The sequence below is a fragment of the Manis pentadactyla genome, chromosome 8 (assembly GCF_030020395.1).
Source record: "Manis pentadactyla isolate mManPen7 chromosome 8, mManPen7.hap1, whole genome shotgun sequence".
Lineage (NCBI taxonomy): Eukaryota > Metazoa > Chordata > Mammalia > Pholidota > Manidae > Manis > Manis pentadactyla.
Window position 1 is genome coordinate 127,684,086 of NC_080026.1, and position 12,774 is coordinate 127,696,859.

The following is a 12,774-nucleotide window of genomic DNA, read 5'->3' on the forward strand; positions in this document are numbered from 1 at the left end:
GCCTGAAGTAGGATGGGAAGGTATTAGGGCTTGAGAAACAGACAGAGGCCAGGCCAGAGATGGCTTTGGAGGCCACATCAAGGAATCTGTCCTTATTTTAAGAACTATAAGAAACCATTGAGAGATTTAAGGATGCAATTGATAGGATCAGATTTGTATTTCAAAACCATCACTTATACTCCCTACTCCTCCCAGGACATTGAACGATTGTAACATGCCAGGAATTCTACCAAGTGTAGGAGACAGAGAATGAAAAGAATTTAGCATACATGTGCCCCTGCAGAGTCTAGCACCAAGTATGCAGTGTGCGGCATTACCATTAAAAACCTTTTAATATCCCTCTTTCAGCATTTATCACATTATTGTCAGGGACATAAGATTTATGTTCACAGCCTCACAGACTTAGTTCCTTGCTCAGTGCATTTGTTGACCATCCTATTGTTTACTTTTTGTATTTATATGCTTCCATTAATCATTCACCCACCTTTGTCTTTTCAGCTGAAGAACACTTTATTTTTTCCCATCCATTTATCTTTATATGGCTATCTCACTTCCATGTTAGTTTTAGTTTCTATCTTATCCAGCTGTTATAAACTTCTTATATTATAGAAACTAGAAATGCACAAATAGTGAAGTTTCTCTGTGAGGATTTCATGGTTTTTAAGTAAGTGTATTCTTTTTGTGACATCCACTCTCATGAAAAGCTGAATTTCTTGTTTTGCAGTCACAATGACATATTGTCTATTTCTTTAAGGATCCTACATCTCGTATTGTTTTAAGTATAGTTTGGAATTCTTTTTTATGTACTTTCCTGAGAGCTCTTTATTTTGTTCCTCTTAACTTGGCACAACTTAGAAAAGATTAGTACTGTGTGCAAATCTGAGTATTGTATATTCCTTCTTCTAGGACTGTACTGTATACAGTACCTACCAGCCACCTGTGGCTGCTGAGTACTTCTAATGTGGCTGCATGACTTGTGATGCTGTAACTGTAAAATATGCACCAGATTTCAAAGACTTTATGTGGTTTAAAACCAAAAACTCCTGAATTTTTATGTTGATTACATGTTGAAATGACAGTTTTGGGTATATGGGTCAAATAAAACATTATAAAATTAAGTTCATTTGTGTATTTTTACTCTTCAAAACATGGCTACCATAAAATTTACAATTACCTAAGTGGTGTACATTTTACTTCTACTGGGTAGTGCTGCTTTTAGATTATTCATGGAAACAGATCAAAGTCCTGGACAAAGTCATCCAGGATATTACACCTGGTCATCTTTACCCAGTTTCTCATACCCTATCTGTGACAAAATATTCTAGTAATTAGATGATTTGGGAATGTTTGGTATGACCTTCATCAAAAGCCTTCTGAAAGTTGAAAGTACATTTATACTATTTCCATTTCCTCCATATGCTTGGTTAGCATTGCCACACTAGACGTGAACAATTTCCTTATATACTATATTTTTTTCCAACTGACTACCCTCCTTCTACCAAGTGTTTCCTATATTCAGTTGCTCTAATCTTTACTCTAAAAGTACAAGAAAGTTCACTAGGCTCTATAGTAAGATGGATTGCCTCTGAACCAGGTCTGTGTTGGGCAACTGAACATGGGTGATCTTAATATAAACCAAGCCCTTCCATTCAAATTTCATCTCCCCACAATTTCAGAGCACTCCTTGCCTCTGCTCTAAAATGATTCCACTCTTATTACTCCCAAACTGTCTCTTAATTATTAAAATACCATTCATAGACCAGTTTTTGTTAGAGGTAGTGGAATTTAATGGAGTAATTATAGATTCTATATGCAAAAGACTGGCTCTTTGTATATGGGAAAAGTACTTTGTAGACTCGAAAGCATTACGTAATGTTACATACTTGGTTTGTATGTCTCTTTTCCTACACTGACAGTAGTTCTTAGAGAATAGCCATCATTTCCTCAACTGTCTTTTTAATTGTAAGAGTATGTTTAAAAAGAAAATTGAAGGGCAACTGATAAAAATTATCTTTCAGAACCAAATCCTTTCCAAAAAGGAGATTTCAATTGGGAAGCAGCAGTGAGAGAAGGAAAAGTCCCATTTAAGTCAAACAGAAGGATAAAGTTCAGAATACAGAAGATGAATTTTTCTGACCTCATAATTGTGAGTATGGCTGACCCTACTGAAAGCTCTTCTCCTAGTAGCTGCCGATTCCAAGTTGCCAGCTGACACCATGTAACTCTGGAAGGAATATACTCATTCTGATTAAGAGTTCCAAATTATCATTTATGGATTCTTCCCAACTGTTAGCTGAAAGCTCTTCAGGGATTTATTACTTCTTATTTTCCAGGAAAATCTGAAATACCATGATTCCTTATTCCTTTAACCAGTTCCTTCTGGTACCTGCATATTAGGCTACATAAGACATGATGTGCTTCTGCTTCTATTTATACTGAACACATGACTGTTTCAGCATTTCTCCTGCCCATCTACTATATATCCAGGGTCCCAGAAGATTCTTTTCTAATGCCTTCTCCATTTCAAAACAGAATGCTTCCTCTTACTTCCTCTAATAGTGACATATTTATGCCAATGCACTGACTTAACAGTTACTTGGATTTTTAACCTTCTATCTCAAATTTCAGAAGAAAAGACTTATCTCTTTAGAAGGACAACTGCTATCAAATGTCTGAATGCAGAGTGTGGTAGGCTGGAAGGCGAAGGAGTAGGGTCAGCAACAGAAAATGTACATTAAAAAGCTTGTTTTTAAAATTAAAACTCCTTTCATCCTTCTGTTCAGAATAGAAAACAGGGAGAGGACTTGACAAAACAGCTGGGTGCCAACTGGCCCCACTAACTTTTGCTCTATCCCAGAACTCCCCGGTTCAGAGGTGCCACAGTTCATTTTCCTGGTGCCTCCTCTTCTCCCAAATAACCTCAGCACTCCACGTTGCACAAAGAGTAAACGTGGAGTAGCCAATGTATGGATAAATGATAGAAGAAAAGACATGGATGGCACAGGCAGGATAATTCAAATAGGCAAAGAGAGGGTCACTTACTGATAACCTATTTTGTGTCAGGAAAGTTACAGCCGTGGGTGGTCAGTGGGGAGGAGACTCCTACTGTGGGAGACTGAAACTCCGAAGCTCTCTTTAAAACCATGTGTTTATGTGACACTTATGTGGTCTGTTTGCTTTACAATGTACATAATAATGATTACGTGCACTTTAGTAGGCTTAATATGTCAGATTAATTTCATTGTGAATTTTATTTGATAAGCACTATAAATTCCAGGGATATATCATTGTTTTCATAGTTTCCTACTGAAATATCATGACCTGAAACTTTTTTTAACTCTGAAAACTCCGTAAATGTGTTCCTTAGTGAAGGGGAAGCAAATCATCACATAGCTGCATACTGCAACAGGCTGAAATAAATCACAGACTGTCTTATCTCTGTTGGTGTAGATTAACATAGTTTTAGTGCTGACTCTGTCATCTCTTCCAGACGTTTCCCTAGTTTTTGTTTAAGCCTAATACCTTATTTATTTGCACCTCAGCTATCATATTTCATGAGATTCTCATGAGGAATCTTTCCTTATTTCTTATTTTTAAAGACCACCACCACAAGTACCCAATTTCTCCTATGAGCTCTTTTATTCTGCAAATAAGCTAATAGCAAATAAGCTAATAAGCAAGCACTGATCTGAATGTCTGATTTTGCTCCAAAGTTCCTTGGATCTTTAATAAAGTAGAAAGTAGGCTCTACACAGGCTATTTGTTAAATTATTCTTTTCAATTATTCCCTTATATCCCAATTTAAGAAAACTCCCCCTAAAAATAAAAAGTCATCAAATAGACTTGAATTTTTTCTTGGGACTGGCTGCCTAAAAGGCATTCATAACTCTTTTCCCTTGCCTTTTACTTCTCTAGAGTCTGAAAAACTAAAATGATTCCCCATACTGCCTAGCTATTGGGGGACCATGTGACTCACTTCTAGCTAATGAGATCTTAAGTGGAGGTCCCTGGGAGGAGATTACAGGAAAGCATTCAAAAAGGACAAAACTTGGCTGACATGTGTCTTTGGCATGTCGCAGACCTCACCCTTTTTATTGAGAGGTGGATACTAAGGGTGCATAGACATCTTTCAACTGTAAGGACAAAAACCCCACTCTAAGGATGTGGAGGAGAAAGCAAACAGAAAGCCAGGCTACTTGATTACAGTATTGTTGAGCTGCCATACTGAGACACACAAGGGCTTGTCGACGAGGCAAGTTAAGTCTTATTCGTTAGATTTTGCTAATACTTGCAGTTAAGCATTATAATTATTCCATGCCCATCCCCCAACGTTTGTGTAAATATTACAAATCTAAAGTTTTCTATTATTGATCTTCCCCTATTAACAGCATGATATGGTACATGCTATTACTCAAAGGCACATTTAAAATATGGAAGGAATAAAGTTCATTCTGCATAATCATTGAAATTAGTGGATAACTTCACTGAATGAATTTCAGCATTTAAAAAACAGATTTAAGGCTGGGTTATATTTATACAGATGGCTTCTAAACTCATCAAATATTTTAGCATACTCATTTTTTAATGATGCCTTTTCTATCCAAATTTGCAATATATCCCAAATTATCAAATCCTATTCTGCAATATTTTATGTAGTCTTGAAAAACATTCTTATTCTCTTCCCTAGAGTTATTTCAGACACGCTTAATTCAATGTCTGGAGACACTTCACTGCTGCTGACATTTTTGACACCAGATGTAATTAGTAATGCAGAATTCTTTCTTCAAAACTACCTATGACAAATGCTAATATCTAAAATTATAACTCAAGATTAAAGTCTTACTAACCTTTACTATAAAATATTAAAGCTGTCTAACCTCATATCTTTGCAAATATAATAAAGGAAACTGAAAATGCCAATAGCAATGGCTAGTTATGAACATTTCATAACCAGACAAAACAATGCTTTTTCATGTATTTATGTTTTTCAGAACTATAAAACTTCTTATTTTCTTCCCCTGAGAAGTTGTTTCAAATTGCTTGAGGCTTAACTTAAAAGAAAGGGCACAAACAACCAACAAAGAAAGCGGGGGTCTTTCTTTCTAAAAACCATTATTTTGACATTTTATTCCCATGCTCAAAATCTTCAATAGCTCCTTACTACTTTCATAAATTCAGACTCTCTGGGTTCAACCCATCTTCCCTCTTCAGCTTTACTTCTCCTTATTTTCCCACTCTGATCAAAATTACTCTATTTGAAGAGTTTCACACTGCTCAGTTTTTACGCAATGACAGTCACAACAGTTATTACATAAAGAAATTCAAAAGAATTTAGAAGTCAAAGAAACATCCATAAAAATACCACATAACCATTAAAAGTCATGTTCTTCAAGAGCATGGTGATATGTTAATGAATATACTTTTAAAAGTGAGAATTGTGACTATTTAAAAAATGCTACAGAGAAAAACAGGCTGTTCTAGAAATACCAAAAAGCATGTTACTACTACTTCCCCTGCACTGTCGTGTAAGTACCGCATATTACTACTACTATAGAACAGCTGGGTAGTCGATTTTGAAAGTACCTATTTATCAGTATTATGAAGACATATTAGAGAAATGGTTTTCTTAAATACTGGCTATAAATAATAATCACAAGATCGGCTATACTGCCACCAAGAGTTATATGTGACAGAAACAGCTAAATACCTAAGCTATTAAATACATTTTAAAAGAATACATACAACTATAATTTATTCCTTCAAAACACTAGTAACATGCTATGTAGATCTTATCTTTAAAAGAGCAGAAGTAACTCCAGAGAGGTTTGGAAAGTTCTAGGAAGCACTCTTGGAATTTTATTTATTATTATCAAACCTATAATATTTCAGTATATGCTTAGTAAATGAAATAATTTTTTTTAAATAAAAACAAAAGGTTGTATGTTCCTTTGGGGCATAGGCCTTTTTTTCTATTTCAGCCATAAAATTCTGAGATCCTGTTTCCATTGTGAAACTGCATAGGTTTAATAAAGAAACCCTGTTGACAACATTTTGATACATGATCTAGATCTTTAATGCAATAGATTAATGCAAATTCCAAGAAGCATGTACTAATTGCTATTAAAACTGCTATGCATAATATTCAGAAAATCTCAACTATGGAAACAATAACAACTGACCATTTTTATTCACTTAAGAACCCAAAGAACTCAGCAAGTCCAGTTAAAACATTGAGAGAAGCACTGGTTTTATTTTTAAATGTAGCATTTAAAATATTTTAAAAGTCTTTATGTTTTTTTCCCAAAGTCTTGCAATTTAGATGAGTCTCTTTTGAGACATATCAAAACAAGAAACCAGAATTCTATGTCCTTTAATATCAAAAGTATATCCCAAATCCATTCTTGGTTTTCCATTTCCCTATACACCACCTAGGTAAAGTAATCAACCTTCTCCTAAATGCCTCCTCACTCATCTGTCTTTAGGTTTACTTTTGTCCTCCTATAATCCTTTTTCTATACAGGCAGAAAATTTTTTACAAAATGTTCACAAGATCATGTCACTCTTCACCTTAAAGCTCTCCGACCACAAATAATAAAATTCAAACTCCTTATCATGCCATACAAGATTAAGCATGACACTTGACCTTTATCATGCTCCTGTGACATTAGCTTTCTTGCTGTTCCTCAAACACACCAAGTGCATTCCTCTCACTTGCCTTCACACATCTGCTGTTCTCTTTGCATGAAATGCCTTCCATACCATCAAGTCCCCAAACTCTCCACATGGTTCACTCATCTTCATGATGCAAATGTCATGTCCAGTATAAGGTATCAGATTTAGCAAATAAAAACAGGGGACATTACTTATACTAAAAAAATTATTCACTGCTTATCGGAAATTCAAATTTAACTGGGCATCCTGCTCCAGCATCACAAGCTGACAAGCCTGCTCCAGTGTCCTCTCTTTAGGGGCTTTCCCTATGATCACCAGAACTAAAGTCTCCTTTGCTATAACTTGTAACTTCCTCATCATAACCTTGTTTCTTCATAGCACCTGTCAATCTCTGGAAATTACTTCATTCACTTCTTTGATTTCCTCACTCACTGCTATGTATGTCCAACCTCCATCCTGTAACGTGTAGTTCACCTCCCCCGCCTTCTATCCCTCACACCTAACTTCTATCCCACGTTAGCACCACAAACACAGTCTTTTCTTGTCTTTGAAGTTTCCCCAGCATCTAACACAGTGCCTAGTACAAAGTAAATGCCCATAAAATATCTGTTGAATGAATGAATGCTCTCAATTTAAATACTTTCTAAGGTGTTTAGTATTATTTCATTCTGACTCCGCAACAGAAATAATGTTAAAGTTCTGGAAGGACTAGTCAGACTAGGTTTCTCATGCAAGCAAGCCATCTGAATACTATAGTTTTATGTGATTCATTTAATTATTAATGTTGTACTGCAACAAGACAATGAAGAGCTGTTGGTAATTATTTGCACACGGCCAAAAATAACTCTAGGAATATAGAAGTATTAATAAAAACATGCTTATAGAATAAAAACATTATATAGATATAAAACTGCAAATCCATTTTACCGTCTTAATAGAACTTCGCTGTTTTTCTTCCCAAACACCACTGCTCAACTCAAGTGTACAATGAATAGTTGCCTCTCTGTCATAGGATCCAAAAATGAGTAACCTGCAGTATAAAAACAAAACAAGGAGACTATTACATCAGTTATATGCACTAAATTTTTCTTTCTGGTCATTATACCAAGAAGTAGTAAATTTTTACATTACTATTATAATTTTGGTAACAGAAAAAAAAAATTAAACACTTGGTACACCCTCTAGTGGAAAAGTGAAGTAAAGCTAAAATTACGTGAAGTTCAAGAACAAGCTATTTTTCAGCAGCTAAATCAAATAAAAGTAATACCTATTCATAAGTTAAACAAATTGATCAGATATCCATACATAGTATAGTATCAAGAGCTAGAGCTTCAAATCAGACTACTGAATTTAAAAAATAAGCTGCAGAGTGATACACTATAAAAAGCACATGATGGGCATAGAAGCTACAGGGCATAAATATGCAAAGAAATAAAAAGCTAACCATTTCAAACAATAAGGCTTCTCTCTCACTTACCAACTTTACATTTCCCTGTATGGCCCCGGAAGATGACTGGTTAGCCAGAGACGGGTAAGATTCCTCAAGGGAGGAACAACCTAAGACAGGCACAGTCGCAGGGGGGTCATCAGGTGAGAAACTGGGGATCAGCAGAGGTGAGGCTTAGAACCTCACCCCCCCGTTCTGAGAGAAATCTTCTGCATACGTAGATGTTTTATTGCCCTTGTCTAGCTTGGATTAACACATAGTCTACAGACACACACCTGATCATCTACATTTGCTCTCTTACAACACTAAACTATGTTTTCTACCTTTATCTTGTATCTACCTACCACTTCAGCATTTTATTAAAAATAATAATAATAAAGAGAGAAATATGGTATCCACATATAAATCAAGTATAAAAACCAAATGAGTATTCATATTTGAACTGACTGTTTATAGTTCATAATGCATGAGCAAAACCGAAAGTTTCTGTGATGACTGCCCTTGTACTACTGTTCACTATGTAACTTATTCATTATGTAAGAATTCGTTCTCCATGTAAGAACTTGTTTGTTATGCCTCAGAAGATTGGAGACTGACAAAAATTAGGCTTGGGGTGGATTAATGATTGTGCATTGAGCATTGACTCCCCTATACAGAATTTTATTGTTGTTAACAACCATTTGATCAATAAATATGTGAGATGCCCTCACAAAAAAAAAAAAGGACAGACTTCCAATGGTAAAATAAATAAGTAACCGGGATGTAATGTATAGCATAAGGAATATAGTCAAGATATTGTAACAGCTTGGTAGGGTGATAGCTGTAACCTAGAATTATGTATATAAATGTTTTATCACTGTGTTGTACACTTGAAACTAATGTAATGTAATACTGTGCGTCAACTACCCTTCAATAAAAATTATCTAAAAAAAAAAAAAGCACATGAACATAAAATAGTACAAGACAGTTGCTTATGAATACACACACACTTCTCATCTACTAATGTGACTTTAGGCAAATTATTTAACTTCTCTAAACCTATCTCTTCCTTTGGAAAATTCACAGCAAAAATAGTACTTACCTCTTAGAGCTGTTGTGAAAAGACAATACATACACGTCACTTAGCACAGTACCTAGCAAACGGTAAGTGCTCAATATCTGTTATTTCTACTGTCTGAAAACGATTGTCAAGGAATAACTGCATCACCTTATTTTGCTGTTTAACTGAAAAGGAAACTTCAGATGCCATCTTAAGATGATATAAAGCAGTTATATCACTGAAGGGAAAAAATGTTGCCCACATGTCCAACTTTTATATTACCTATCTTCTAAATTGAAACACAAGTCTGCCAGTATGTTTTATTTAGGAGGGGTAAGCTTAGGAATAGCTTTAATATTAATCAACATTTTTGACTGCTACTCTATTATCTCTATGGGAAGATTATGGGTGTAGGAGTGAGATAATGAAAGAAAAGTAGATAAACCATATTAGACTAATATGAGAAAATTATGCCCTAAGGTTGGAGACCTCAAGCAAATCATGTCCATATCTCACAAACTGAAAATCCTGAATAAACTGACGGTAAGAAAAATCCTCAAGCTTAAATAATTTTTAATGTCAAAAGGAAATTTTCTTTTTATTTTGGTATCATTAGTCTACAATTACATCAGGAACATTATGTTTACTAGACTCCCCCATCACTAAGTTCCCCCCACATACCCCATTGCAGTCACTGTCCATCAGCGTAGTAAGGTGCTGTAGAATCACTACTTGTCTTCTCTGTGTTGCACAGCCCTCCCCGTGCCCCCTCCCCCACATTATACATGCTAATCATAATGCCCCGTTTCTTTCCCCCCAACCTTATCCCTCCCTTTCCACCCATCCTCTCCAGTCCTTTTCCCCTTGGTAACTGTTAGTCCATTCTTGGGTTCTGTGAGTCTGCTGCTGTTTTGTTCCTTCAGTTTTTTCTTTGTTCTTATACTCCACAGATGAGTGAAATCATTTGATACTTATCTTTCTCCGCCTGGCTTATTTCACTGAGCATAATACCCTCTAGCTCCATCCATGTTGTTGCAAATGGTCGGATTTGTTTTCTTCTTATGGCTGAATAATATTCCAGTGTGTATATGTACCACCTCTTCTTTATCCATTCATCTACTGATGGACACTTAGGTTGCTTCCATTTCTTGGCTATTGTAAATAGTGCTGCGATAAACATAGGGGTGCATCTGTCTTTTTCAAACTGGGTTGCTGCATTCTTAAGGTAAATTCCTAGGAGTGGAATTCCTGGGTCAAATAGTATTTCTATTTTGAATTTTTTGAGGAACCTCCATATTGATTTCCACAATGGTTGAACTAATTTACATTCCCACCAGCAGTATAGGAAGGAGGGTTCCCCTTTCTCCACAACCTCGCCAACATTTGTTGTTGTTTGCCTTTTGGATGGTGGTGATCCTTACTGGTGTGAGGTGATATCTCATTGTGGTTTTATTAAAAGGAAATTTAATCTTAGTGCTTAACAACCTGTTGCCAAAAACATTAGAAGATTCATACTTATAAAATACTAGGTTTAGATAGAATTTTCATTCATCAAAGCTCTGCTGCCACCATCTGTTCAAAAGAGCAAACTACTTAGGGCCTTTACTGTCACGCAGAAAAGGCTAAAAACTAACTAGTGTTCCCAAACTCCTAACAGATACACACTCTCAGGATTTAGGAATAAGAAAGCACAATTCTTAAAATCCTCCCCTGAGATCATAAGTTATTCTATATTTTTCATAACAACTCTTCTATGTTGTTAAAAAACATTAAGTAAGATTTAACAAAACTTAATTCACAATGAATGAGTCACACACCTAAATCTAAGAGAAGAGAACATCAAAGCAAACTTTTGTGACCTTGGATTAGGCAACAGTTTCTAAGGACAGGACATACCAAAGCGTAAGTACCAAAAGAAAAAAAAAAAAAAACAGATAAATGGGACTTCACTGACAATACAACCTTTGTGTTTCAAAGGACACCATCAGGTAATTGAAAAGACATCATAGAATGCGAGAGAATATTTGCAAATCATATATCCCCTGAGGGTCTAGTATATCCAATTTAAAAATGGACAAAGGATATGAGCAGACGTTTCTCCAAAGAAGATATGCAAAGATCCAATAAGCACATGAAAATATGCTCAATGTCATTAGCCATCAGGGAAATGCAAATCAAAACTACAATGAGGTACAGATAATACTTCACACCCACTAGATGGTTAATAAAAAAAGAGGCAGTATATTATACTCCTGTCTATATTCCTCCCCCTCAGAAACCATCCCCACCCAGGACTCAGCTCTCTGCCCATGACAAAGACTTCCAAACTTAATCTCTAGTTCTGCTCTAGTTCTGAAAGCCCAAGTTCCCAGAACACTTCTACAGGGAAATCTAACCATGCCCTACTACTTAAGAAACATGAATCAAATAAATCCATCTCCCTCTGCAACAAGCACCTCTATTTCTTCCTTTAGTCCTGAAAGGCAGAAGCTATGTTTTACCCTTTCTATCCTCCAATATATAAAAAATAATCAGTACTTGATGACCAAAGGCAATGATACCACAATTCTCCTAGACTCAAATCCTTAACATCCTTTGCCTCCCCCACCTACACCCAGCCACATACTCCGTCACTCACAGAACCTTGTCCTACTTACCATTTGTGCCTTCCTTCCTGTTCCTACTAATTCATGCCTTTCAAGCACTTAATCTCCTCTTACCTCCTTACCTTTAACCTACAATAATTAGTCTCTGGGGCTTCACTCTTTCTTGGTGAATCCACTCTATAAATAGCAATCTTCTGAAAACAAGTGTTTCTTAATGTCACCTTCAGACACTTTCAACAACTTCCCTCTGATTAAAAGAATCTTGTCTTCTGCCAGCAAATTTAAATTTGGCTCTAAATTTTCACATACACAGCTACACTTCATTCAGATAAGGTCCCTGAAAATACCTGACAAATTCTCAGGTTAATCTTACTGGCTCTTTTTCTAATTCTCTAAAGCCTGCCACTCATCTGTGTACCTGTACTGGAGGACACACTCCTATTCATGAGGCGTCCACAGCAGCTTCATCTCCAAAACACTCTCTCCTCACACTGATTCCCGCAGTACTGCCGACCTTGAACAACATGTCTGAACTGTGGGTCTACTTTTACACAAATTTTTTCTGATAAATGCAAGTCTCCAAAAAATTCTCTGATGTAACAATTTGAAAAACCATTTTATTTTCTCTAGCTCACTTGGCTGTAAGAACACAGTATATAACACACACATAAATGTGTGCTGACTCTTTGGTATTGGTAAGGCTTCGGTCAATGCAGGCTACCAGCGGTTAGTTTGGGGAACCAGAAATTACACATGCATTTCAAGTGCAGCCTAAGCCCTGGGTTATTCAAGGCTCAACTCTACTTACTAAGTCTCATTGCAAATCAGACACCCCTGCACAGCTGGCTTGTCGATGCATTTGCTTTCGTCTGTTAGCCCCAAGTACATTGAAGCCTAAAGCACAGGTGTTGGACACCACACTCCTCTGCTTGCCACAGCACAGACTGCCTTTGCTGTCGGAGGCTGCAGGATGGTCGGGTGGCAGTGGCTGCAGCAGAGGTAGCAGCGGC

The 12,774-nt window shown here is 36.3% G+C and overlaps 1 protein-coding gene across 3 annotated transcripts in view; it reads right to left on the reverse strand.

Moving 5' to 3' along the window:
• Nucleotides 1-12,774, reverse strand: part of PDZD8 (PDZ domain containing 8) — a 76,530-nt gene that overhangs the window by 35,896 nt on the left and 27,860 nt on the right. For all 3 annotated transcript variants that reach the window (XR_005027350.2, XM_057506380.1, XM_036898472.2), the window contains one exon: nucleotides 7,600-7,702. Coding sequence is in view for 2 of the 3 variants with exons in the window: in XM_057506380.1 (XP_057362363.1) it covers nucleotides 7,600-7,702 (103 nt within the window). In the remaining variant the exon portion in view is untranslated. The remainder of the gene's footprint in view (nucleotides 1-7,599; nucleotides 7,703-12,774) is intronic.